This window comes from Hyperoodon ampullatus (assembly GCF_949752795.1).
Source record: "Hyperoodon ampullatus genome assembly, chromosome: 4".
NCBI classification, from domain to species: Eukaryota; Metazoa; Chordata; class Mammalia; order Artiodactyla; family Ziphiidae; genus Hyperoodon; species Hyperoodon ampullatus.
The window spans coordinates 47359619-47385950 of record NC_136917.1 but is presented as its reverse complement, the minus strand read 5'-3'; the positions used below and the strand labels follow the sequence as shown (position 1 = coordinate 47385950).

Genomic DNA, 26332 nt, shown 5'->3' with positions numbered 1-26332 from the left:
TGGATCAACTGAAGCTTGAGCCCCTTGAGCCGGTGGTGGGGGCGGGGCGGGTGTTGCTGAGGGCCAGTTGGAGATACAGAGCAGTGATACGCCCCAGAGCCCCAGGCCTGCACCAGGCTCGCTGGGTGTGTCTGGCTCAGATCTGCTCTGCCTGGTGGCCGCAGGCCCTCAAGGAAAATGAGCGTAATGGGGACCGGGGCGGGGGAGGGGGGTGGTTGCGGGCAGTTTGATGTTGCCCTGAGTCACGTTTCGGGAGTCAGACCAGCCAGGGGCAGTTGACAGCAGATCATGAAGGTTGTCACAGTCACGCTTGCTATTTTCCCTGTGCCTAGACGAACCAGCCTTCATTAAGGGCCTTTCCTAACAGTATGGAGGTTCCTCAAAAAACTAAAAATAGGGACTTCCCTGGTAGTCCAGTGGTTAAGACTCCTCGCTCCCAATGCGGGTTTGATCCCTGGTTGGGGAACTAACATCCCACATACCGCAACTAAGCCCACACGCTGCAGCTACTGAGCCTGCGCACTCTAGAGTCGGTGCGCCGCACCTAGAGAAGCCCACATGCTGCAACGAAGACCCAGCACAGCCTAAATAAATAAATAATAAATAAATAAAAATAAATTTATTGAAACAAAAACCTAAAAATAGAGTTGCCATGTGATCCAGCAATTCCACTCCTGGGCATCTACCCAGACAAAACTATAATTTGAAAAGATACATGCATTCCTGTGTTCATAGCAGCACTATTCACAATAGCCAAGACGTGGAAGCAAGCTAAATGTTCACTGACAGATGAATGAATAAAGAAGATGTGGCGGGGCTTCCCTGGTGGCGCAGTGGTTGAGAGTCTGCCTGCCAATGCAGGGGACACGGGTTCGAGCCCTGGTCTGGGAAGATCCCACATGCCGCGGAGCGACTAGGCCCGTGAGCCACAACTACTGAGCCTGCGCGTCTGGAGCCTGTGCTCTGCAACAAGAGAGGCCGCGATAGTGAGAGGCCCACGCACCGCGATGAAGAGTGGCCCCCGCTCGCCACAACTAGAGAAAGCCCTCGCAGAGAAACGAAGACCCAACACAGCCAAAAATAAATAAAAATAAATTAATTTAAAAAAACCCAAGAAGATGTGGCATACACACACACACACACACACACAATGGAATATTACTCAGCCATTGAAAAGAATGAAATAATGCCATTTGCAGCAATGTGGATGCAACTAGAGATTATCACACTAAATGAAGTAAGAAAGAGAAAGACAAGTATCATCTGATATCACTTATATGTAGAATCTAAAATACGACCCAAACAAACATATCTACAAAACAAGAACAGACTCACAAATAGAGAGAACAGACTTGTGGTTGCCAGGGGGTCGGGGGTAGGGAAGGATTGAGAGCTTGGGATTAGCAAATGCAAACTATTACATATAGGATGGATAAACAACAAGGTCCTACTGTATAGCACAGGGAACTGTATCCAATATCCTGTGATAAATCATAATGGAAAAGAATATGAAAAAGAATATATATATGTATGACTGAGTTACTTTGCTGTGCAGCAGAAATTAAACACAACACTGTAAGTCAACTATACTTAAATAAAATGTTTTAAAAGAAAATTTTTATAATAAAAATTTTAAGTATTAAAAAAAGAAAAAAGGGGCTTTCCTTGGCTTTGGCTAATGTTAAAGAAAGTCCTGGACTTCCCTGGTGGTGCAGTGGTTGGGAGTCTGCCTACCAATGCAGGGGACACGGGTTTGAGCCCTGGTTCGGGAGGATTCCACATGCTGTGGAGCAACTAGGCCCGGGCGCCACAGCTACTGAGCCTGCATGCCACAACTACTGCAGCCTATACACCTGGAGCCCGTGCTCCACAACGGGGGAGGCCACCACAATGAAAGGCCCATGCACCGCAGCTGGGGAGAGCCTGCGTGCAGCGGCAAGGACCCAACGCAAGCAAAAATAAAATAAATAAATTTAATAAAAAAAAAAAAGAAAGAAAGTCCTCTGCTGTGAGGGAGAAGGCCGTGAGGATCAGTGGTTTGAAATAGGAGTCTGGAAACTGGGTTTTGTTATACATCTCCACAAGCCTCAATCTCCAGGGTCCTCTCGGTTTCTCTAACTTGGAAATTTCACTTGTCACTGCTAGTGCCCACCCCTTTTGAGGTAAGGAGACAGTTTCTGGGAACTGGAGTGGCAGTTTTCCCTGACCTGCATTTTGCATTCTTGGGACAGGTTAGCAGAGCTGTGACTTCAGGTGAGGTACAGCTGGCTTGGGCCACCATCGGTGTCCCTTCCTTGTTGCGCTGGGTGGGCATGATGCAAGAGGGCCTGCTGGGTGCCTTGCCACCTGCATTTGAGAAGCAAACAGCACTCCTAGCCCACAGGGATCTTGTAGTCAGAGGCAAAGAGCCAGACTGTGCCAGGAGTCCTGGCTTCCGGGCCTGCCCGCCCTTACCTCCTGGGACTTCCTGCTTAGACAGCAGGCTCCAGAGCTCCTCCAGCTCGGCAAGTGTAACTAATGAGGAACAGCTTGCGTTTGTCTGTCTAGTCAAGGGCAGATGTGCTTTGGGGGAATTTGGGGATAGAGAAGTTACTTTTTTCTGAGAATATTACTTTGTTGTTGTCATTGGCCATTAATGTTGCTTTATTCTATGCTTTCTCTTCTCTCACTACTCTCCTAGGTTCTGCCCCTTGAAAACAAAATGAAGGATCCCCGGAAGTTCTCGCTCATCCTCTATGTGGGAATGGCTATCATCACTGTCCTCTACATCAGCCTGGGGAGTCTGGGGTACCTGCAATTTGGAGCTAACATCCAAGGGAGCATAACCCTCAACCTGCCCAACTGTTGGTATGTGGGGGAGGATGGAAGCCGGGGAGCACCGGGTTTTCTAAAAATTAATAAGGGTCAGAATGTGTATTTTTCCTCCTCCCTATCTCTTAAATCAGCCCACTTCACTTAAAAAATTTTTTTTTAATTTTATTTATTTATTTTTGGCGGCGTTGGGTCTTCGTTGCTGCGGGCAGGCTTTCTCTAGGTGCGGCAAGCGGGGGCTACTCTTCATTGCAGTGCGCGGTCTTCTCACTGTGGTGGCTTCTCTTGCTGCGGAGCACAGGCTCTACGCACACGGGCTTCTGTAGTTGTGGCATGTGGGCTCAGTAGTTGTGGCTCGCGGGCTCCAGAGCACAGGCTCCGTAGTTGTGGCGCACGGGCTTAGTTGCTCCACGGGATGCGGGATCTTCGCAGACCAGGGCTCGAATCCGTGTCCCCTGCACTGGCAGGCAGATTCTTAGCCACTGCGCCACCAGGGAAGCCCCAGCCCACTTCACTTTAGCTCTCACTTGCCACCAGCCCCCAGCCTAGCACCATCCCTCCTTGGCTGCCCAGTAAGCCTTTTGGCTGGTTTCCCTGCCTGGGTCTGACTCTCTTTCCAAATCTGTTCTCCTCCTGTTACCCGTGTGAGCCATCTAACCCTTAGTGCAGTCATGCACTTCCCCACTGAGAAGGCTCAAAGGCTTCCTTTAGTTCTTATGATAAAGAGGAAACCTTCAGGTACAGTCAGGGCCACTCAGGCTCTAGCCCCACCCCTACCTTATTCCTTCTCAGTGAGGAGGACTCAGCCTGGGCGTCACTCTGTTTGAGAAACTTCTCTGATGTCTCAGCCACAGCAACTTCAAGTCTAGGTCAGTGGCCCTCCTCTCTGTTGCCCTGGAGTCCCATGAGGATCCTGTCCTAATTCTTCTCCCATTGTGTTGTAGTTGTCCGTTTACCTGTACTGTGATCTCCCTACATTGTAAGCTCTGAGGGCAGCAACTGTCCAGTTCTTCATTTTACTCCAAGCCCCTGGCACAATGCTTGGCATATGATCAAAACCCAGTGAAAAGTTTTTGATTGAAAAGGAGGACTAAGCGCTGAGACTGTGAGGCATTTATAAATGAGGAGAGGTTACCAGGAAGCCAGTGGGGCACAGAGGATAGAGGTGATCTGCCATGTCCCAGATCTATGGCCTTGGACACATCACAGCTTCTCACTGCCTCAGTTCCCCTTTCTGGGAAATAAGAATAGTCATTTCTGCCAGGATTGTCATGAAGATCAAAAGATGTGTGTGAGGGCTTCCCTGGTGGTGCAGTGGTTGAGAGTCCACCTGCCGATGCAGGGGACATGGGTTTGTTCCCCGGTCTGGGAAGATCCCACATGCCGCGGAGCGGCTGGGCCCGTGAGCCATGGCCGCTGAGCCTGCACGTCCAGAGCCTGTGCTCCGCAACGGGAGAGGCCACGGCAGTGAGAGACCCGCGTACCTCAAAAAAAAGGAAAAAAAAAAAAAAAAGATGTGTCTGAGCTTTCTAATACTGTACTGGCACTATGGAGAAGTAGGATGCTGCAAGAGCTTTATGCTTTGGGTGAGTCATTCTGATGGAAATGGATGCTGCATGGATTGGTGGATCCCCTGACTGATGATGCCATTTCTCCCTGGAGATCTGAGCCCAGAAGGGTCAAACATCCAGTCCATTGACCTTGAACCATACTAAATAGACGGAGAAAGAGGAAGGCAAACCTGCCTGCTTCCCAGCTTCTGCTGTGCCTGTCCCGTGGCTGTCACCTGCTGCATGTGCAGGTGCAGATGGAGCCTCTCACCATGGGCCTGGGATGCTTGGGAACCCTTCTGTATCTCATTTTCCCTAAGTCATGGTTGGTGTATTGTAGAGAAGCACTGAGACATACTGAAATGCTTCCTAAAAAGGTAGATGTCACAGGGTGTGTCTTAAGCAGCAGTTCTTTTCGGAAGATTACAGTTTCATTGCAAAGAGCAGCCGTGAGCAGATTCTGAGAAGCTTGTCGAATGCCCCAGGGATCAGAATAACCTTTCAAGCCAGTCTGGTTTTAGAGCTCTGATCAGTGAGGCATTGTACAAGGACAGATTGAGAAAAACATTTTTTCAGGAGTATCAGTGTTTCACACAGGACACCCTAATCAGCAGGGCTCTGGGGACTAGGTTTGTTGTATGGCCAGCCAAGTGGTAGCCCTGAAATGGGCTTTTGTTTTCTGAAAGTCTTTCTCTTTCCCTCTGATGCCTGCTTTTAAATTTCCAAATGTTCCTGCCCTTTCAAGAGGGAAGAGTCGGGTGGTAGCTCGCATAAGTGAAAATAAATGGATCAGGAGCCGCAGAAGCAGCCCACATAATCTGAAGCCATAGCTGAGCATCTGTCTTCTTTCCTCTGATGTTTCAAACCCAGCTACCCTAATCTTTCTGCCTCCATTCGGGTGTGATTTATTTGGCCATCCCAGCAGGTGACTATCCTGATTCTAGACTTGCCAGCACTCCAGAAGGCTTTGGTGCTGCACTGAGTTTAATTATAGAGCCACTAGCTGGTTTTTTCCCCAAGGATTTTTATCATCTCTTCTTGGAGCAAGTAAGATGTTTTGGCAATCTCAGTTTCTCCCAGAGTGTTCTGCTCATAGCATTAGAACATCTTCTAGGTATTAATTTCGACCACAGAGGAATTCAGTATGCATCATGCAGAATATAATCACCACTTTTAAATAGATTTCCAAGGGAGGGAGGTCCTTGTTTCTCGCTTCATAATGCATGAGGGTCTTATTTGAAGTGGAGCTTTGCTTAGGGGCAGTGTCCTTGCCTTTAATGATCAAGTCAGTTCTGTGAATACTTACTGATCAAACCTTTTTACTCCTCTGCACAGTCCTAGGCCTGGGATAAGATAGGGATGTCCCATGGTGAGTTAGCAGTCTCCCTGAGAAGCTACCCATGAAGCAGTAGTAGGATAGTAACCCTAGTGGAATGGAAAGATGGATTTTGCTCCTGCCTCTTGCCCTGTGTGGTCAATGTCTGATTCTAGGGAGCACTGAGTTGGATGGGAAGGATATAAATAGGCTTGTTGGAGTTACATTGCATTTTTTTAAATAACATCTTTATTGGAGTATAATTGCTTTACAATAGTGTGTTGGTTTCTGCTTTATAACAAAGTGAAACAGTTATACATATACATATGTTCCCATATCTCTTCCCTCTTGCGTCTCCCTCCCTCCCACCCTCCCTATCCCACTCCTCTAGGTGGTCACAAAGCATCGAGCTGATCTCCCTGTGCTATGCGGCTGCTTCCCACTAGCTGTCTATTTTACGTTTGGTAGTGTATACATGTTCATGCCACTCTCTCACTTTGTCACAGCTAACCCTTCCCCCTCCCCGTATCCTCAAGTCCATTCTCTAGTAGGTCTGTGTCTTTATTCCCGTCTTACCCCTAGGTTCTTCCTGACCTTTTTTGTTTTCTTAGATTCCATATATATGTGTTGGCGTATGGTATTTGTTTTTCTCTTTCTGACTTACTTCACTCTGTAGGACAGACTCTAGGTCCATCCACCTCACTACAAATAACTCAATTTAGTTTCTTTTTATGGCTGAGTAATATTCCATTGTATATATGTGCCATATCTTCTTTATCCATTCATCTGTTGATGGACACTTAGGTTGCTTCCATGTCCTGGCTATTGTAAATAGAGCTGCAATGAACATTTTGGTACATGACTCTTTTTGAGTTATAGTTTTCTCAGGGTATATGCCTAGTAGTGGGATTGCTGGGTCGTATGGTACTTCTATTTTCAGTTTTTTAAGGAACCTCCATACTGTTCTCCATAGTGGCTGTATCAATTTACATTCCCCCCAACAGTGCAAGAGGGTTCCCTTTTCTCCACACCCTCTCCAGTATTTATTGTTTGTAGATTTCTTGATGATGGCCATTCTGACCGGTGTGAGATGATATCTCATTGTAGTTTTGATTTGTATTTCTCTAATGATTAATGATGTTGAGCATTCTTTCATATGTTTGTTGGCAATCTATGTATCTTCTTTGGAGAAATGTCTATTTAGGTCTTCTGCCCATTTTTGGATTGGGTTGTTTGTTTTTCTGATATTGAGCTGCATGAGCTGCTTGTAAATTTTGGAGATCAATCCTTTGTCAGTTGCTTCATTTGCAAATATTTTCTCCCATTCTGAGGGTTGTCTTTTCATCTTGTTTGTGGTTTCCTTTGCTGTGCAAAAGCTTTGAAGTTTCATTAGTTCCCATTTGTTTATTTTTGGTTTTATTTCCATTTCTCTAGGAGGTGGGTCAAAAAGGATCTTGCTGTGATATATGTCATAGAATGTTCTGCCTATGTTTTCCTCTAACAGTTTGATAGTGTCTGGTCTTTAATCCATTTTGAGTTTATTTTTGTGTATGGTGTTAGGGAGTGTTCTAATTTCATACTTTTACATGAATGTGTCCAGTTTTCCCAGCACCACGTTATTGAAGAGGCTGTCTTTTCTCCACTGTGTATTCTTGCCTCCTTTATCAAAGATAAGGTGACCGTATGTATGTGGGCTTATCTCTGGGCTTTCTCTCCTATTCCATTGATCTATATTTCTGTTTTTGTGACAGTACCATACTGTCTCGATTACTGTAGCTTTGTACTATAGTCTGAAGTCAGGGAGCCTGATTCCTCCAGCTCCGTTTTTCTTTCTCAAGATTGCTTTGGCTAGTCAGGGTCTTTTGCGTTTCCATACAAATTGTGAAACTTTTTGTTCTAGTTCTGTGAAAAATGCCACTGGTAGTTTGATAGGGATTGCATTGAATCTGTAGATTGCTTTGGGTAGTAGAGTCATTTTCACAATGTTGATTCTTCCAATCCAAGAACATGGTATATCTCTCCATCTACTTGTATTATCTTTAATTTCTTTCATCAGTGTCTTATAATTTTCTGCATACAGGTCTTTTGTCTCCTTAGGTAGGTTTATTCCTAGATATTTTATTGTTTTTCTTGCAATGGTAAATGGGAGTGTTTTCTTAATTTCACTTTCAGATTTTTCATCATTAGTGTATAGGAATGCTAGAGATTTCTGTGCATTAATTTTGTATCCTGTTACTTTACCAAATTCATTGATTAGCTCTAGTAGTTTTCTGGTAGCATCTTTAGGATTCTCTATGTATAGTATCATGTCATCTGCAAACAGTGACAGCTTTACTTCTTCTTTTCCGATTTGGATTCCTTTTATTTCTTTTTCTTCTCTGATTGCTGTGGCTAAAACTTCCAAAACTATGTTGAATAAGAGTGGTGAGAGTGGGCAACCTTGTCTGGTTCCTGATCTTAGTGGAAATGATTTCTGTTTTTCACCATTGAGGACAATGTTGGCTGTGGCTTTGTCATATATGGCCTTTATTATGTTGAGGAAACTTCCCTCTATGCTTACTTTCTGCAGGGTTTTTATCATAAATGGGTGTTGAATTTGTTGAAAGCTTTCTCTGCATCGATTGAGATGATCATATGGTTTTCTCTTTCAATTTGTTAATATTGTATATCACATTGATTGATTTGCATATATTGAAGAATCCTTGCATTCCTGGGATAAAACCCCACTTGACCACGGTGTATGATCCTTTTAATGTGCTGTTGGATTCTGTTTGCTAGTGTTTTGTTGAGGATATTTGCATCTATGTTCATCAGTGATATTGGCCTGTAGTTTTCTTTCTTTGTGACATCTTTGTCTGGTTTTGGTATCAGGGTGATGGTGGCCTCGTAGAATGAGTTTGGGAGTGTTCCTCCCTCTGCTATATTTTGGAAGAGTTTGAGAAGAATAGGTGTTAGCTCTTCTCTAAATGTTTGATAGAATTTGCCTGTGAAGGCATCTGGTCCTGGGCTTTTGTTTGTTGGAAGATTTTTAATCACAGTTTCAATTTCAGTGCTTGTGATTGGTCTGTTCATATTTTCTATTTCTTCCTGGTTCAGTCTCCGCAGGTTGTGCATTTCTAAGAATTTGTCTATTTCTTCCAGGTTGTCCATTTTATTGGCATAGAGTTGCTTGTAGTAATCTCTCATGATCCTTTGTATTTCTGCAGTGTCAGTTGTTACTTCTCCTTTTTCATTTCTAATTCTATTGATTTGAGTCTTCTCCCTTTTTTCCTTGATGAGTCTGGCTAATGGTTTATCAATTTTGTTTATCTTCTCAAAGAACCAGTTTTTAGTTTTATTGATCTTTGCTATCGTTTCCTTCATTTCTTTTTCATTTATTTCTGATCTGATCTTTATGATTTCTTTCCTTCTGCTAACTTTGGGGGTTTTTTGTTCTTCTTTCTCTGATTGCTTTAGGTGTAAGGTTAGGTTGTTTATTTGAGATGTTTCTTGTTTCTTAAGGTAGGATTGTATTTCTATAAACTTCCCTCTTAGAACTGCTTTTGCTGCATCCCATAGGTTTTGGGTTGCCATGTTTTCATTGTCATTTGTTTATAGGTAGTTTTTGATTTCCTCTTTGATTTCTTCAGTGATCTCTTAGTTATTAAGTAGTGTATTGTTTAGCCTCCATGTGCTTGTATTTTTTACAGATTTTTTTCCTGTAATTGATATCTAGTCTCAATGCATTGTGGTCAAAAAAGATACTTGATACAATTTCAATGTTCTTAAATTTACTGAGGCTTGATTTGTGACCCAGGATATGATCTATCCTGGAGAATGTTCCATGAGCACTTGAGAAGAATGTGTATTCTGTTGTTTTTGGATGGAAAGTCCTATAAATATCAATTAAGTCCTTCTTGTTTAATGTATTATTTAAAGCTTGTGTTTCCTTATTTATTTTCATTTTGGATGATCTGTCCATTGGTGAAAGTGGGGTGTTAAAGTCCCCTACTATGAATGTGTTTCTGTCGATTTCCCCTTTTATGGCTGTTAGTATTTGCCTTATGTATTGAGGTGCTCCTCTGTTGGGTGCATAAATATTTACAATTGTTATATCTTCTTCTTGGATCGATCCATTGATCATGATGTAGTGTCCTTGGTTTCTTGTAATAGTCTTTATTTTAAAGTCTATTTTGTCTGATATGAGAATTGCTACTCCAGCTTTCTTTTGATTTCCATTTACATGGAATATCTTTTTCCATCCCCTCACTTTCAGTCTGTATGTGTCCCTAGGCCTGAAGTGGGTCTCTCGTAGACAGCATATATATGGGTCTTGTTTTTGTATCCATTCAGCCAGTCTATGTCTTTTGGCTGGAGCATTTAATCCATTTACATTTAAGGTAATTATTGATATGTATGTTCCTATTCCCATTTTCTTAATTGTTTTGGGTTTGTTTTTCTAGGTCTTCTCCTTCTCTTGTGTTTCCTGCCTAGGGAAGTTCCTTTAGCATTTGTTGTAAAGCTGGTTTGGTGGTGCTGAATTCTCTTAGCTTTGCTTGTCTATAAAGGTTTTAATTCCTCCATCACATCTGAGTGAGATCCTTGCTGGGTAGAGTAATCTTGGTTGTAGGTTTTTCTCCTTCATCACTTTAAATATGTCCTGCCAGTCCCTTCTGGCTTGCAGAGTTTCTGCTGAAAGATCAGCTGTTAACCTTATGGGGATTCCCTTGTGTGGTATTTGTTGTTTTTCCCTTGCTGCTTTTAATATTTGTTCTTTGTATTTAATTTTGGATAGTTTGATTAATATGTGTCTTGGCGTGTTTCTCCTTGGGTTTATCCTGTATGGGACTCTCTGTGCTTCCTGGACTTGATTAACTATTTCCTTTCCCATATTAGGGAAGTTTTAAACTATAATCTCTTCAAATATTTTCTCAGTCCCTTTCTTTTTCTCTTCTTCTTCTGGGCCCCCTATAATTCGAATGTTGGTGTGTTTAATGTCCCAGAGGTCTCTGAGAGTGTCCTCCATTCTTTTCATTCTTTTTTCTTTATGCTGCTCTGCAGTAGTTATTTCCACTATTTTATCTTCCAGGTCACTTATCCGTTTTTCTGCCTCAGTTATTCTGCTATTAATCCCTTCTAGAAAATTTTAAATTTCATTTATTGTGTTGTTCATCATTGTTTGTTTGCTCTTTAGTTCTTCTAGGTCCTTGTTAAACGTTTCTTGTATTTTCTCTATTCTATTTCCAAGATTTTGTATCATCTTTACTATCATTATTCTGAATTCTTTTTCAGGTAGACTGCCTATTTCCTCTTCATTCGTTAGGTCTGATGTGTTTTTACATTGCTCCTTCATCTGCTGTGTGTTTTTCTGTCTTCTCATTTTGCTTATCTTACTGTGTTTAGGGTCTCCCTTTCTCAGGCTGCAGGTTCATAGTTCCCATTGTTTTTGGTGTCTGCTCCCAGTGGCTAAGGTTGGTTCAGTGGGTTGTGTAGGCTTTCTGGTGGAGGGGACTAGTGCCTGTGTTCTGGTGGATGAGGCTGGATCTTGTCTTTCTGGTGGGCAGGTCCACATCTGGTGGTGTGTTTTGGGGTGTCTGTGGACTTATTATGATTTTAGGCAGCCTCTCTGCTAATGGATGGGGTTGTGTTCCTGTCTTGCTAGTTGTTCGGCATAGGGTGTCCAGCACTGTAGCTTGCTGGTCACTGATTGAAGCTGGGTCTTGGCGTTGAGATGGAGATCTCTGGGAGATTTTTGCCATTTGATATTACGTGGAGCTTGGAGGTCTCTTGTGGACCAGTGTCCTGAAGTTGGCTCTCCCACCTCAGAGGCACAGACAGCACTGACTCCTGGCTGGAGCACCAAGAACCTTTCATCCACACGGCTCAGAATAAAAGGGAGAAAAAATAGAAAGAAAGATAGAAAGAAGATAAAATAAAATAAAATAAAGTAAAATAAAATAAAGTTATTAAAATAAAAAATTATTAAGAAAAAATTTTTAAAAAGTAAGAAAAAACAAAAAAAACGGACAGACAGAACCCTAGGACAAATGGTAAAAGCAAAGCTATACAGACAAAATCACACACAGAAGCATACACATACACACTCACAAAAAGAGGAAAAGGGGAAAAAGTAATAAATCTTGCTCTCAAAGTCCACCTCCTCAATTTGGTATGATTTGTTGTCTATTCAGGTATTCCACAGATGCAGGGTACATCAAGTTGATTGTGGAGATTTAATCCGCTGCTCCTGAGGCTGCTGGGAGAGATTTCCCTTTCTCTTCTTTGTGCTCACAGCTGTGGCTCAGCTTTGGATTTGGCCCCGCCTCTGCGTGTAGGTCGCCTAAGCGCGTCTGTTCTTCACTCAGACAGGACGGGGTTAAAGGAGCTGCTGCTTCGGGGGCTCTGGCTCACTCAGGCCAGGGGGAGGGAGGGGTACGGATGCGGGGCGAGCCTGCGGCGGCAGAGCCTGGCGTGACGTTGCAGAAGCCTGAGGTGCGCCATGTGTTCTCCCGGGGCAGTTTTCCCTGGATCCCGGGACCCTGGCAGTGGCGGGCTGCACAGGCTCCCGGAAGGGGAGGTGTGGATAGTGACCTGTGCTCGCACATAGGCTTCTTGGTGGCTGCAGCAGCAGCCTTAGCATCTCATGCCCGTCTCTGGGGTCCGCGCTGGTAGCCGCGGCTTGCACCCGTCTCTGGAGCTCCTTTAAGCAGCGCTCTTAATCCCCTCTCCTCCTGCACCAGGAAACAGAGGGAAGAAAAAGCCGCTTGCATGTTAGGCAGCTCCAGACCTTTCCCCGGTCTCCCTCCCGGCTAGCCATGGTTCACTAACCCCTTCAGGCTGTGTTCACACCGCCAGTCCTCTCCCTGCACTCCAAAGCCCGAGCTTCAGCTCCCAGCCCCTGCCCTCCCGGGCAGGCGAGCAGACAAGCCTCTCGGGCTGGTGAGCGCTGGTCAGCACCGATGGTCTGTGTGGGAATCTCTCCGCTTTGCCCTCTGCACCCCTGTTGCTTGTGCTCTCTTCCGTGGCTCCGAAGCTTCCTAGTGTGTGGAAACCTTTCCTCCTTCACAGCTCCCTCCCAGAGGTACAGGTCCTGTCCCTATTCTTTTGTCTCTTTTTTCTTTTGCCTTACCCAGGTACGTGGGGAGTTTCTTGCCTTTTGGGAAGTCTGAGGTCTTCTGCCAGCGTTCGGTAGATGTTCTGTAGGAGTTGTTCCACGTGTAGATGTATTTCTGACGTATTTGTGGAGAGGGAGGTGATCTCCGCGTCTTACTCTTCCACCATCTTGAAGCTCCTCCACATTGTATTTTTAATTGTTTTTATTTTTGAAAGGATATATGCCTGTGGAAAAGACTCCAAATGTTCAAAGGGCATACAGAAAATGTTAAGTTTCCACTTGCCTCTCCAGGACCCCAGTTTTACAATTTTCCATTTCAGGGACAACCATATTACCAGTTTCTTATGTTTCCTCCTGAAGATGTTTGGTGTATGTAAGAATGTCACATGTATGTGTGTGTGAAGGGGAGTGTTTTTCCCTCTTTTTCCTTTTTTAGACAGTTGGTACCATACTGTTGACACTGTTCTGCTTCATGCTTTTTTCACTTCATCATATATCGTGGAGCTCGTACCATATCAGCGCCTGGAGTTTTATCTCCTACTTTTTAACAGTTATATGGGGGTACCATGATCTGTTTAACCAATTCCCCACTGATTAACATTTAAACTCTTTTGAGTCTTTCAGACTTAAATAATGCTGCAACGACATATTTTTATGTAAGTTTATGTGCGCATGTGTAAGTGTATCTACAAGATAAATCCCTAGACCTGAAATTGCTTGTCCAAAGGACACGTGCGCTTATAACTTGGAGAGATATGGCCAAATCACCTTGGGACTGTTTTGCACTCTCATTGCTGGTGTCTGAGTGTGCAGAGCTGGCTCTGAACGTGTCTCGGCTCTCTCTGCAGGCTGTACCAGTCAGTTAAGCTGCTCTATTCCATCGGCATCTTCTTCACCTATGCCCTCCAGTTCTACGTCCCGGCCGAGATCATCATCCCCTTCTTCGTGGCCCGTGCGCCTGAGCATTGCGAGCTGGTGATAGACCTGTCCATGCGCACCATGCTGGTCTGCCTGACGTGTGAGTAGAGGACAAGATCATTGCCTTGTCTGTTTTCTTTCTTCCTGAGGGCACCGAGTCCCCAGGGCTTTCATGAGAGAGAACTTGTATCATAGTGAAATGTCCAGTGCTGTGTGAGCAGAGAACTTGGGGTGCAGTGTCAGCTTCAGAGTTGACGCACGTCCATGAAGGGAGTGAATTGAATATAGATGTGCTCTAAAGGACACGGGAATGGAAACGGTGCTTTATTCATAGATATGGCCTAAAATGCAATGGTAATGGTCATAACTCATGCTAAACATGCACTATTACTATTCCGTATGAAATATGACAAAAGTTTAAAAGAGCCATTTAACCCATATGCATAATGAGTACTATAGGTTACTTTGATAGCAGGTGTATGTTTGTTTGTTTTTTCAAATAATTGTGTTTCCAGTGTGACAGTCTATTCCTTAGATTTCATTTTGAGACTGCTTTGATACTATTCTAGACACTTTTGGATGTTGGTCTTAACTAAAATGTATTTCTTAGAAAATTTCTGTTGATTAACCTAGGTGTGTGACTTATCACTTTGTGTTTTATTCCTCTTCGCTGACCACACACCCAGGAGCGTGAGTTGAGAGACGAGATATCACCCTATTTGCTCTTGGTTAAAACTGGTATAAGTTCAAAAATAAAAATAAATTCTTTTTTTGGGGAAGATTCTGTGAATTGATAGAATAGAGAATCCTTGAATAAATTGGTCTGTGATATCTAATTTAAATTTCTAGGCAATTAGCAGTTTCTTTCCAAATTGAATGCTTGAATCATAGATTTCTCTTTTTGGCTGTGTTTAAGGTTTTTTTTTTTTTTTTCTTTTTTTTCTTTTTTGGAAAAGAAACGTCTTTCCTTATTATATTGAGACTTCCCTGGGACTTCCTTTAAATTATCCAATCCAAGCCTCTGTCTTTGGAGTAAAGATAGGTCTATGTGATTTTTTAATTAGACCAGAATGGAATGTTTTAGGGATGAATGATGTGAATGTTGTCTAGCATGCACTCATAGTATGGAAAGTCAGAAATGACTTTATTGGTTAACCGTTAGCAAGAGGAGGACAGGGAAGAGGCTGTCCATCCTTACCCAAGCAAATGTGGGGATCAGACTAGTGCCCATCCTGGAATGGACCTCCTCAAGCCACCTGCAGTGGTCTTCCTGATATTACTTCTAGGACAGTGGGTGGAAGCTCAGCATCCTGGATCTGCGTGGAAAAAACTCACTGGAGCTGAGGAACTAAAGACTGTCCCTTGACCTTAATCTTGGGCAGCTCTCCTGCTGAAGATTTCTTATAGGGTGGACCTGGGTAGGATCGTGGGTACCTTGGATTCCCCAGCCCCAGAGAGCTGATGGCAACCAAGAATCTGACTTCTTGTAGCCTTTATTTGATAGCCCTTCCAGCTCTCTCCTAGACCAGCCTAGAGAAACAACCCACTGTCTGCAGGCCACTGCTGCCCCAAAGCGACTGAAAGGAAGGAATGTGATATAGCTTGCTTTTCCAGTAAATTGCCTTAATGCGTGATAAATGGGATGCTTGGACTCTTCTAGATTTTACTCCTGTCTCCTGCTGGCAACTCTGGAGACTTTGATCAAATATGTATGTTTCCTCTATGGATGGATTAGCTCTGAGTGTGGAAGAGACAGCTTCCACGTGAAAAGTGTTCATAATGTCAACTCTCAGTGCCCTGATTCTTGAATCCAAGGGGCGTTGGAAGAAAGGATAGGGATAGCTCAAATAATGGGCTTTGTTTCAGAGTGGTTCCTTGAGAGAAGGTAGGTCTGTCTAGGTACAATGTGCTGTCCCTGCCGGAAGAGCTGGGGCACTGAGCTGGCCCTGACTCCTCTCACCGCCCCATTTTCTTCTCAAGCCTGGCTTAGCCTCCGCTACCATATGTCGCGCTTCCTGCCAGGTTCCTCTCTGCTGCGCCCCGCAGGAACCAGCAGTCTCTGATTCACAGACCTCATACTATCCTTAGATGCCTCTTGGTTTTCGCTTTGCTTTTCCTGGCACTGTCTGTGGGCCTCACCTCCCTTCTACAGCGTGACTCTCAGATGACATGAGCCGCTTTTGATCTTCAAGCACATTGGGTTGTTTTTCCCTTCTTCTGTGGTCGCTTGTAACTTAGCCTTACATTGTCATCCTATTAAAGGGGGCAACCCCATCATCTCCCAGCCCTAGGCTTCTCTTGCTTTCCCTGGAGACTGTGAAGTAATTGTGGGATTCAGGAGAGGCATTTTACTGTAGCACCAACTTAATTGCATTTATCTGAGTTCATTTGTTTTTGTTTCTCTGTACCTTCAGATCCTTTTGCAGAAGGTTAATTGGTATACGATTTTAGATCTTTGATATAACTGATTGTTTTCAATTATACCTATAAATTTTAATGGCAGCTTATTTTTTTGCTATTTTGGGTATTTTCTTGTCATTTTCTCAACTTTCTGTCCTCTTCCTCACCCTCATCCCCAAGGAAAGCAGGAGCATTTGGTCCAGCCTCATTTTTTTTTCCACTTGGAATTCAACCTTCTCACCACTCTTCCCCATCCACCAAAGATGGCTGTGTCTACTTTTTTTTTTTAATAGATTTATTTATTTATTTAATTTTGGCTGTGTTGGGTCTTCATTGCTGCACGCGGGCTTTCTCTAGTTACGGCGAGCGGGGGCTACTCTTCGTTGCGGTGAGTGGGCTTCTCATTGTGGTGGCTTCTCTCGTCGCAGAGCTCGGGCTCTAGGCACGTGGGCTTCAGTAGTTGTGGCTCGTGGGCTCAGTAGTTGTGGCTCATGGACTCTAGAGCGCAGGCTCAGTAGTTGTGGTGCACGGGTTTAATTACTCTGCGGCATATGGGATCTTCCCGTACCAGGGATCGAACCCGTGTTCCCTGCGTTGGCAGGCAGATTCTTAACCACTGTGCCACCAGGGAAGCCCTGTGTCTACTTTTTGATGCTTAATTTCACACTGTTGGAGAGGAGAGGAAAGGAAAATAACACACGTCAGAGACTGGTGCTCATTTTCTTATGATTTCATGTGGGACAGTAGTTACTTCCAGCCTGTATGTTTGGACATGCAGACTTAGCAGGCCACCTTATGTACAGAACTTGTGTAGAACAAGAGGCTGGAAGAGGCTGGCTCCACCTGAGGGCAACCGGGGCTGTACGAAGAGTAGTTTCTTTGGATTCCTTGAGGCCCTAACCTGTCCTTCAGTGGTTCGAACTGATTCTCTGTGGCATTTGCCACTTGAAGCATTTTATTTCAGTTAGGTATGAGAATGTCACAAACCTGTTATTGAAGATAGAATAACAACAAAACCATCTCAATTAAGAAGCCTGTTTAGACTAGAATGTAAAACATTCCAAGCAGCCAGACCCTTTAGAGCATGAAGCTTCCAGGTCCAAACAAAGCGGTTTTTCAATGCCTTTTGGCCTTTTACACGTCTCAGTCTTGCAGCTATAAAGAAAAAGGGCAGCAGCATTAATACCTGTACACCGTGCCCCCTGTCCCCACTGCGGGGATGGTCGCAAGGCTTCAGCTTCTTCATCTGTAAGATATAAAGTGTATCTGATCGCCTCATGTCTAAAATTCTGTGATGCTGCACAACTACTTTGAGCCTGATTTTAAATTTCTACCAAAGTATTGCTCGAAAAAAGAAAGTTAATGTAAAAACACGTGAAGACTGTCTAGATCTGGAGTAAGTAAAAATGACTCAATATCCCAGTGACTTAAAATAATTTTTCTTGCATTTTATCTTCTGTGTTAATCCTCATGGGCGCTTTTTTTTTTCTTTTTTAAAATTTTATTTATTTTTGGCTGCGTTGGGTCTTCGTTACTGCACGTGGGCTTTCTCCAGTTGCGGCGAGTGGGGGCTGCTCTTTGTTGTGGTGCGCAGGCTTCTCATTGCAGTGGCTTCTCTTGTGGAGAACCGGCTCTGGGCGCACGGGCTTCAGTAGTTGCAGCACGTGGGCTCAGTAGTTGTGGCTCGCAGGCTCTAGAGCACAGGCTTAGTAGTTATGGCGCACGGGCTTAGTTGCTCTGTGGCATTTGGGATCTTCCCGGACCAGGGCTCAAACCTGTGTCCCCTGCATTGGCAGGTGGATTCTTAACCACTGCGCCACTAGGGAAGTCCGTCATGGGCGCTTTTTACAAAAAGTTGCAATCCTAGTGTACATATAACTTTCCCTTTTGCATTTTGTTTAAAATTACATCATGAATATACATATCCTTCATAAATATTTTTATGACTGCATGGTATTCCATTTTATTGATGAATTGTATTTACTAAACTATTCCATTAATGTTGGACATGTAAGTTGTTTCCCGTGCTTTTGTATTATTTTTAAAATTTATACTCCCACTAAATGAAATTGTATATCCTGTCCAAGGCTGCTATTAATTTTAAAGGCAGATTTCTAGCAATTTAAGAGTCACACAGGTGGGCCTCACCAGCGTTGATCATAATAAATAGCAGTAAGCACTTCTGGACACAGGAGCTGTAAGTGTCCAAGGGATTTCTGTCAGTGCGTGTTTGTCTCTAAAGTGCTTTCTCTCCTCTTGTGCATAAGCCAACTCTTTCTGCTGCTGGTCTACAACCACAGGCTCCAGAATCCCAATCAGTTCCTTCTCTGAACATGGCCATTGGCCTCCTGCTGCTTCAGCAGTTAAAGTCACATTTTCAGTGTTTCTTAACCCAAAGGGAAGATGTTTTGTAATACCACTGGAGCCCTCTTCACTAATCATGTGGTCTGGTTGTCCTCAGGGCCCCCTTTCTGTTCATGCCACAGCTAGGCTAATGCAGAGGTCTGGCAACTGCCAGTTGGGAGTTTGTGGTCTTCCTCTTTGCATGGGGTGCTCTTTTCGTGGGGGAGTAGGGATAGGGTATTCCCAGTTGGCTGCTTCCTGAGATCTCTGCCTTCTTGAGTTTCTCTTTCTAGAGGGCTTTATTTTAACTCATGGAGTAAAGACATTCAGTGCTAGAAGAGGTTTTAGTTGCTCCTGTATCTTTCCCAAGTACTGATTCCCATCTCTGGAATTAGTGAAAACTAGTTTGCCACATTTTACCTTGCGGTAAACAGATGCCTTGGCTAGTGAGCCCTCAGTTTGGGTCCCTTTCTCTTCCTCTTCCCCCAGTGTATTAGTGGGAGGCTCACTCTTCCCGCCTTCTTCCCCCATTATCTTTCTCCAGTGTCAGGCTGTATTTTGGTTCAGCTAAATATCCAGTCCAGCTAGGACAGGAAGACAGTGCTCCGTTTGCAACCCTGTGGTCCTGGCTTTAAAAGAAAAGTTTTGCCCTTTTAAAAATATTTCTCTTAAGGATATTTTTGCTAAACATACTTATCTTGTATATCTGTTGTAGTAAAAACAAGAACAAGTGTTTAGATTGCTTTTTAAAGTCATGATGAAATGGAACATCTCCATCCAATCAGAAAAGATTCTGATCTCACAAGCTTCTGTTTCTGTTTTCACTTAATTCTTATCAGAGTGGAGCACGAGTGACTTCACTTAACTCGTATCATGAAGTACCCATCTGTCCTCCAGGCTAATACGAGAGAGGGAAGGGAGAGGACAGACTGTCAGAGCTGGGAGGGCTGGTCGGATCCTCTGACTTATCTCCTCCAGGGGCTCATTGTCTCTGCTAAAACCCTCCCTTCTCTTGAGTGGGCTGGAGCATCCTGGGGACCAGGAGGAATAACTCACACTTCCTTTAACAGTACAAAAGCAGGCAGGCTAGAAGCTACGTTTTCGGCCCAACCATGTGTTCTTAGAGGGGAATCCCGTCTCTCCGCTCTACCACTCTGGAGCAGCGCACGTTGCTTCCCAGTTGACGGTGAATTGAGGGACATATCCCAGAACACATTCCTACGTGACTAAATCTGCATTGCACAGTTCCTTAAAATTTCAGAGTCGAGTGTGACTTGAGTGATCATCCAATATTAATACAATCACCATACTTCATGGGTAAATGAACTGAGGCTCAGAATGGGAACTGATTTCCCCCCAGGTCACACACAGCCTACTACTGAGCAGAGACGGGTGATGCTATTAGCTAACACGTATGAAGCACTTGTTATGTGTGTAGTACTCTAAGTTCTTTACGTGAATGATCTCATTTGACCATCCCTTTTTAGCAGTACTGGGAGATGAGTCTTAAACAGGTTAAGAAACTGGCTGGTCATTGGTGGATTGGAGCCTAGGTTCTGAATCCAGACCCTTAACCACACCCAGGCTTAGGTCTGATGGCTGCCTCAGCTGTTTCCACCCCACTGCTCACCCAAACTGGAACACCTGGAGCCACCACTGTGTGGTTAAACATTAGGCAGAGAGAGACCCAGACCCCAGAGAGGGCAAGTGTCTTATTCCAGGTCACACAGCAGATCAGCATTTGTTGAGCGTCAGGTTATCCATGATGAGAATGCCATTTTGTCATCAGCCTACAGACACTTCACTTCCAACTTTCCTCCATATTCAACCCTGAAGGTTTGAGGGACATCACCAACTCTATTTAGAAATAACTAAAGGCTGAAACAGACTATTATTAACTTGCAGAGCAAGTTAAAAGCTTATCCTTTTTTTAGACTTTCTGAAGGCTTCAGAACACTGAGGGTATTCATGGATAATTGCCATGATGGTTGAATATAGAAGAAAGAAAGAGGAAGGGATTGCCCCAGGGCTATAAAACCCTGGGCGGCAGAGGCAGATCTGAAACTCATTTTCCTTGCACCCCCTTTTGTTATCCAGGCTTCAAAATCCTTGTCTGGTGTCCTCTACAAAGCAGAGAGAGGTCAGGGCTGACCTTTCCCGGATTCTCTTACCACACGATTGTGGTGCATCCCTGGGAAAGCTAACCTGATATCAGACTCCCCCAGTTCTTCACAGACAGGATCTTTCCGCCGATCAGCCAGATCCCCTGTTCTCCCTCCTGCTGAATGTATCATTCTGTATTTTCTTTGTTGGCTGTATTGGGTCTTCGTTGCTGTGCATGGGCTTTCTCTAGTTGCACTGAGCGGGGGCTACTTCATTGCGGTGTGCGGGCTTCTCACTGCGGTGGCTTCTCTTGTTGTGGAGCACAGGCTCTAGGTGCACGGGCTTCAGTAGTTGCAGCACGCAGGCTCAGTGGTTGCAACATGCAGGCCCTAGAGCGCGTGGGCTTCAGTAGTTGTGGTGCTTGGACTCAGTAGTTGTGGCTTGCGGGCTCTAGAGCGCAGGCTCAGTAGTCATGGCACATGGGCTTAGTTGCTCTGTGGCATGTGGGATCTTCCCGGACCAGGACTCGAACCCGTGTCCCCTGCATTGGCAGGCAGATTCTTAACCACTGCACCACCAGGGAAGTCCCATTCTGTATTTTCTTGATCATCAGGTCTATGATGTGACTGTAGCAGGGGCTTGAGGTCCTGGACTCTGTCCCAGCTCTGTCACTTTCTATCATTTAAATTCTTTGGACCTTTCCTTCCACAGCAACCATAATAATGTTGTGGAGTTCCGTACCCGTGGAGCGGAGGGAAATTCAGCTCAGTGAGTGGATGCTTCCCAGTGCTGTCTACTAGACACTAGGCGGTCTGTGTGATGGGAGTGTTCTAGGTGTGCTCTCCAGGACAGTAGCCACTAGGCACAGGTGGCAGTTGAGTCCTTGCAATGTGGCCAGTGTGATTGGGGAACTGAATTCATTTAGATTTAGATAGCTAGTGACCACGGCGTTATCGGACAGCACAGCTGCAGAGTGAGTGTAAGACAGGTGACGTGACCCTGCTCCTCCCCTGCTAAATCCCGGCTCCCAGCATGCCTCTCCCTTTACTGCATGGAGTGGTATTCCAGTTAAGAAGTAGGTGTTTCTCATAAAGCCTGGCCTCTAAATGCAGCCCACTGCTTTCGTCTGGTGCTCAGCCAAAGAAGCAGCGATCGATTCAGACAATCCATCTGGAGGGTAAAAAGGCTGTATTGGACTCCGGCCAATACAGACGTTCTGGCCTCTCACCACTGTGATGCCTTCCTTAGAGCAATTTAACTACATTTCTGCTTTATGAAATGAAGTTAGAACTGAAACCCCCGTGTCTAGTGTGAGTCTCTCATAGGGATCAGTGAGGTGACTGATGTGCCCTGGATCGCTGTCTCAATGCCCAGGACCTCCGGCTGGAGCCCCGCAGCGGGGAAGACAATCCATCAAAATACATTCGATGACTAACGAGTTAACAATGCACTTTCCATAAGCAACAAGATATATACTAGTGATGAATAATATTAATGGTATTATGTGCCTGTTGTACACCAGGACTCTAGTTAAGTGCCTGTGTAATCTCCTTTGATCATCTCAACATCTCTGTGATGTAAGAGCTTTTTGTATCCCTGTTTTGCCAACAAGAACACTGGAAAATAGAAAGGAGCCATGTGTCACTCAAGGCAGAGCCAGGGTTCACACACAAGTGCCTAATTCCAGAGGGCATAATCCTCAATAAACCTGTGAAACATTGGCCTTCACCCCCAAGCTGGCTGGTGGTACAGGTGCTGGTGTGCTCTGGAAGCCGATGGCGTTTCATCATGCAGCCCCCACTCATCTTTTTTTTTTTTAGCAAAACACATCAGGAGGTTTTTTGTGTTTCAAGCAATAAATCCGGATGGCAATGGCAATTCAGTTTCTTTTTTTTTTCCCCATAAATTTATTTATTTATTTATTATTTTTGGCTGTGTTGGGTCTTTGTTGCTGCGCAAGGGCTTTCTCCAGTTGCGGCGAGCAGGGGCCACTCTTCATTGCAGTGTGCGGGCCTCTCACTGTCGCAGCCTCTCGTTGCGGAGCACAGGCTCCAGACGCGCAGGCTCAGTAGTTGTGGCTCACGGGCCCAGTTGCTCCGCGGCATGTGGGATCCTCCCAGACCAGGGCTCGAACCCGTGTCCCCTGCATTGGCAGGCAGACTCTCAACCACTGCGCCACCAGGGAAGCCCTTCTTTTTAAAAATATGTATTTATTTATTTAATTTTGGCTGCACTGGGTGTTAGTTGCAGCACTCATGATCTTTAGTTGCGGCATGCGGACCTCTTAGCTGCAGCATGTAGACTCCTAAGTTGCAGCATGTGGGCTCTTAGTTGCGGTATGCGGGAACTAGTTCCCTGACCAGGGATCGAACCCGGGCCCTCTGCATTGGGAGCACTGAGTCTTACCCACTGGACCACCAGGGAAGTCCTCCCCATTCACTTTTATCATCAGTTGCACCTTCCTCGTGCACACCTGGGCTGAGTTTCAGGTGTGGGAGCCACTGGTTTGTCCTGGCACAGGGACGCAGTCATCATGGGGGGCCTTGCTTCTGAGGTTGGCCTGCACACAGACCTGCTTCTCCTTTCCCTGTATGAAAACACTCTGTGCAATGGGGCTGACATGGGATCGTTCCAGGAGAAGGAGGGTTTTCTCCCTGTTTCGTTTCTTGTCATTCAAGTAGAGTGGTTTGTGTTGGAGGTACCCTCAGTGGTAAGAAGATGAGCCGTCGCTCAGAAAAGGTTCACCTCCTCTTCTGCTCTCCACTCGCTCTCCTTTGGTAGGACCAGGTTACCGTGGAATGTAATTTGGTTCCTTTTCCTCAGAAAGGTGGAAGTCAAGGACTGTGGCAGGTGAAGCTGGGAAATCTGGTTTCCAGTCCCGGTTCTGCCATCCTTGCTGTGAGTCCCGGGTCATGCCACATCTCCAGGCATCAGTTTTCTCATCTGTGGAATGAGAGATTGGACTGGACGATGTCTCAGCTTCCTTGGAGCTCTCCATACTATGAGAAGAACACTTGCTAAATTTGCTGAACAGCGAAGCAGTCTCTCTCAGCTCTGGGCAGTCATCAACAGGCGTGTCCTCTCTCCCACAGGCGTCTTGGCCATCCTCATCCCCCGCCTGGACCTGGTCATCTCCCTGGTGGGCTCCGTGAGCAGCAGTGCCCTGGCCCTCATCATCCCGCCCCTCCTGGAGATCTCCACCTACTACTCAGAGGGCATGAGCCCCATCACCATCGTCAAGGACGCCCTGATCAGCCTCCTGGGCTTCGTGGGCTTTGTGGTGGGGACGTGTGTGACCCTCTACGAGCTGATCCAGCCCAGCAGTGCTCCCATCTTCGTCAACTCCACCAGTGCCTTTGTATAGCGGGCTGGGTGCATTCCCTGCACCGGCCCACTCCGCCCTGTATGTTCCCCAGCACCTGGCCCCAGAGCCTCAGGTAGGGTGCAGGCTCTGGGGAGAGGCAAGGTTGCCATCCACGTACCCTTACCTGGCACCTGGGTTCCCTGAGCCAGACAGGGATGAGGGCAGGGTAGAGGGTCGGCAGCAGATATGTGGGAGGCACCTCTAGGGGCAGTGCCATCTCTGTTCATTTGTACTTATTTTTGCTTTTTTTTTTTTTTTTTTTTTTTTGCGGTACGCGGGCCTCTCACTGTTGTGGCCTCTCCCGTTGTGGAGCACAGGATCTGGATGCGCAGGCTCAGTGGCCATGGCTCATGGGCCCAGCCGCTCCGCAGCATGTGGGATCTTCCCGGACCGGGGCACAAACCCATGTCCCCTGCATTGGCAGGCGGACTCTCAACCAATGCGCCACCAGGGAAGCCCCATTTGTACTTATTTTAACCCGGAACTTTTCAACTCTTTCCCCTGATCACGCCTCCTCCCTTACTGCCTGCCCTTCTCCTTCTGACCCACCTCATCCAAATTATTCCTGTTGCACAGCTCACTTTATTTAAAAATTTTACTGTCTCTCGCCTCATGTTTTCTCCTCGCCCAGGCCAGGCCTAGATGAAGTCAGTGGGAATGCCCTTCTTTATGCCCTTGCCGGGCCCATCTCTTATCTCTCTCCCAAATATTTTACCTCAATATTTTCCTACCTGTTCAAGTCTCCACCTCGTAGTGGAGCCTACCAAGTAGTTTAAAACCAGCTGCCCAGAGCTGGAGTTTTTAGCCTTCACTGTCTCTGGCGTGCTGTCATCCTCGGTGACACCTCCACTTCTCCGGTTTCCTCATGTGGGTCACGATACTGTTATTATCTTAGTTGCTTGAACTCCTGGAAGGTATCAAGTGCTGCCAAAATGGAAAATATTTATATTTTATTTAAAATCAGCCTTTGTTTTTAGACTCCGTCTCTGGATCTGGGACTATTGTGAATCATTCCTTCTTCAGTAAACTCTTACTCAGCTTCTCCCGCTGAGAAGAAGCTTAGTGCAGGAGATGTCTGCTTAGACCCTCAGCACCCTTGGCCAAGGACCCCAGAGATTTTCATCAGGATCATCAGAGTGTGGACCTTTGTGGGACACCATGGACTTTGCCTCCCGTTGACCAGCCAGATTTCCTACTGAGAAAACATGAAGGACTCAGGAGATGTTTGCCGGTGCACAAGGCTGAGGGGAAGGATGGCCACATGGGGTGTGTTTCTCTCCATAGGAGGCTTAGAATATGGCTGCTTTGTTCATTCAGGCCTGTTTCCCAGCCTCAGCCCCTGACAGACAAGCGGCACGGCAGCATCCAGGAAGACACCCAGACTCTTGCCGTGGACAAAAAGATGAGGCCAGTGTGCCCAGAGCATGTGAGATTCAGTTCCTAGAGTTTGCAGCAGCTGGTCTGACACTACGAGTGGTGCTCAGTTGTTTACAATCCCCGGAGGATGAGGAGGATGGGCAGAAACAGTGCCCTGCCCCAAGCTGCCTCCAGGACATGGACTTCTAAAGGAACCACTTGGTTGGGACTTCGGTCTCCTGTGTTCTAAACACTAATCATGCCCTTGTCCTCCCCCCACCCGTATGCATGCATCCCTGGGTATCAGAAAAGAAACAGCCTCAGGGCTGACTCACCCTAAGGTCGGCCTTCAGGTTTGGGAACAAACTGCCGAGAAGGCAGGGGAAGTTCCCTTGCCTTGCTTTCGGCTGCCCCGTCTTCCCTCTTGGTGTGAGAAGTGTTGCAGAAGGGTGTTCATTGACTCTCCATCTCTTGAGCTGTGTGTGTGTGTGTGTGTGTGTGTGTGTGTGCACGCGCGCGTGCGCGCGCGCACGCACGCTCCCCTGCATATATAACAGGGTTTTGCTGTCCTCCACCCCTGGTACCAGGCTCTTGCCTGAAAGTGGGGAGAACAGCACCACTTTATCAGGGGTTTTGTTTTTGTATTTCACCAAAGCTCCTAGGGCCTGTGACTCGCCCTCACAGCCCCAGCTTTTTCTTTCTCTTCTGTTCCAAAGCCAGATTCTCTCATTGCAGTGACTCCTGACCTACCTAATAATTTATTCACTTAGGAAGATGCAGTCAGTGGTGATTTGGTCTCCCTTAGGAAAATGACACTCCTCCATCCTTTCTGCTCTTTGGTGGTCACTCACAGGTGCTTACATGACCAGGGTTCTAGCTGGAGGTGGCAGCAGCCCTGCCCTCTGAAGGCTTTCCCTGCCCTCGGGCTTTCTAAGTAACTTCTAGTACCAAAATGTAACTTCAAGAACTGTCAGCTCCTCTTTGCAAGCCCCGGTTCCAGCAGTCTTTCCAGAGCGGTTCTGAGAGTTGTTTTCAGTGAGAAGGTGCAGGCCAGTAGAAGAGGATCAGATGTGTATCCC

General features: G+C 45.8%; 1 protein-coding gene across 1 annotated transcript in view; it reads left to right on the top strand.

Annotated features, from left to right (window-relative positions):
* LOC307052780 (proton-coupled amino acid transporter 1) overlaps window positions 1–23897 on the top strand; it is a gene marked incomplete at both ends in the record, with an annotated part of 41989 nt that extends 18092 nt beyond the window's left edge. The window contains 3 exons of the mRNA XM_079703905.1: window positions 2681–2847; window positions 13618–13787; window positions 23626–23897. Of these exons, the coding sequence (XP_079560031.1) occupies window positions 2681–2847; window positions 13618–13787; window positions 23626–23897 (609 nt within the window). The remainder of the gene's footprint in view (window positions 1–2680; window positions 2848–13617; window positions 13788–23625) is intronic.
* Between the last annotated feature and the right edge of the window lie 2435 nt (window positions 23898–26332).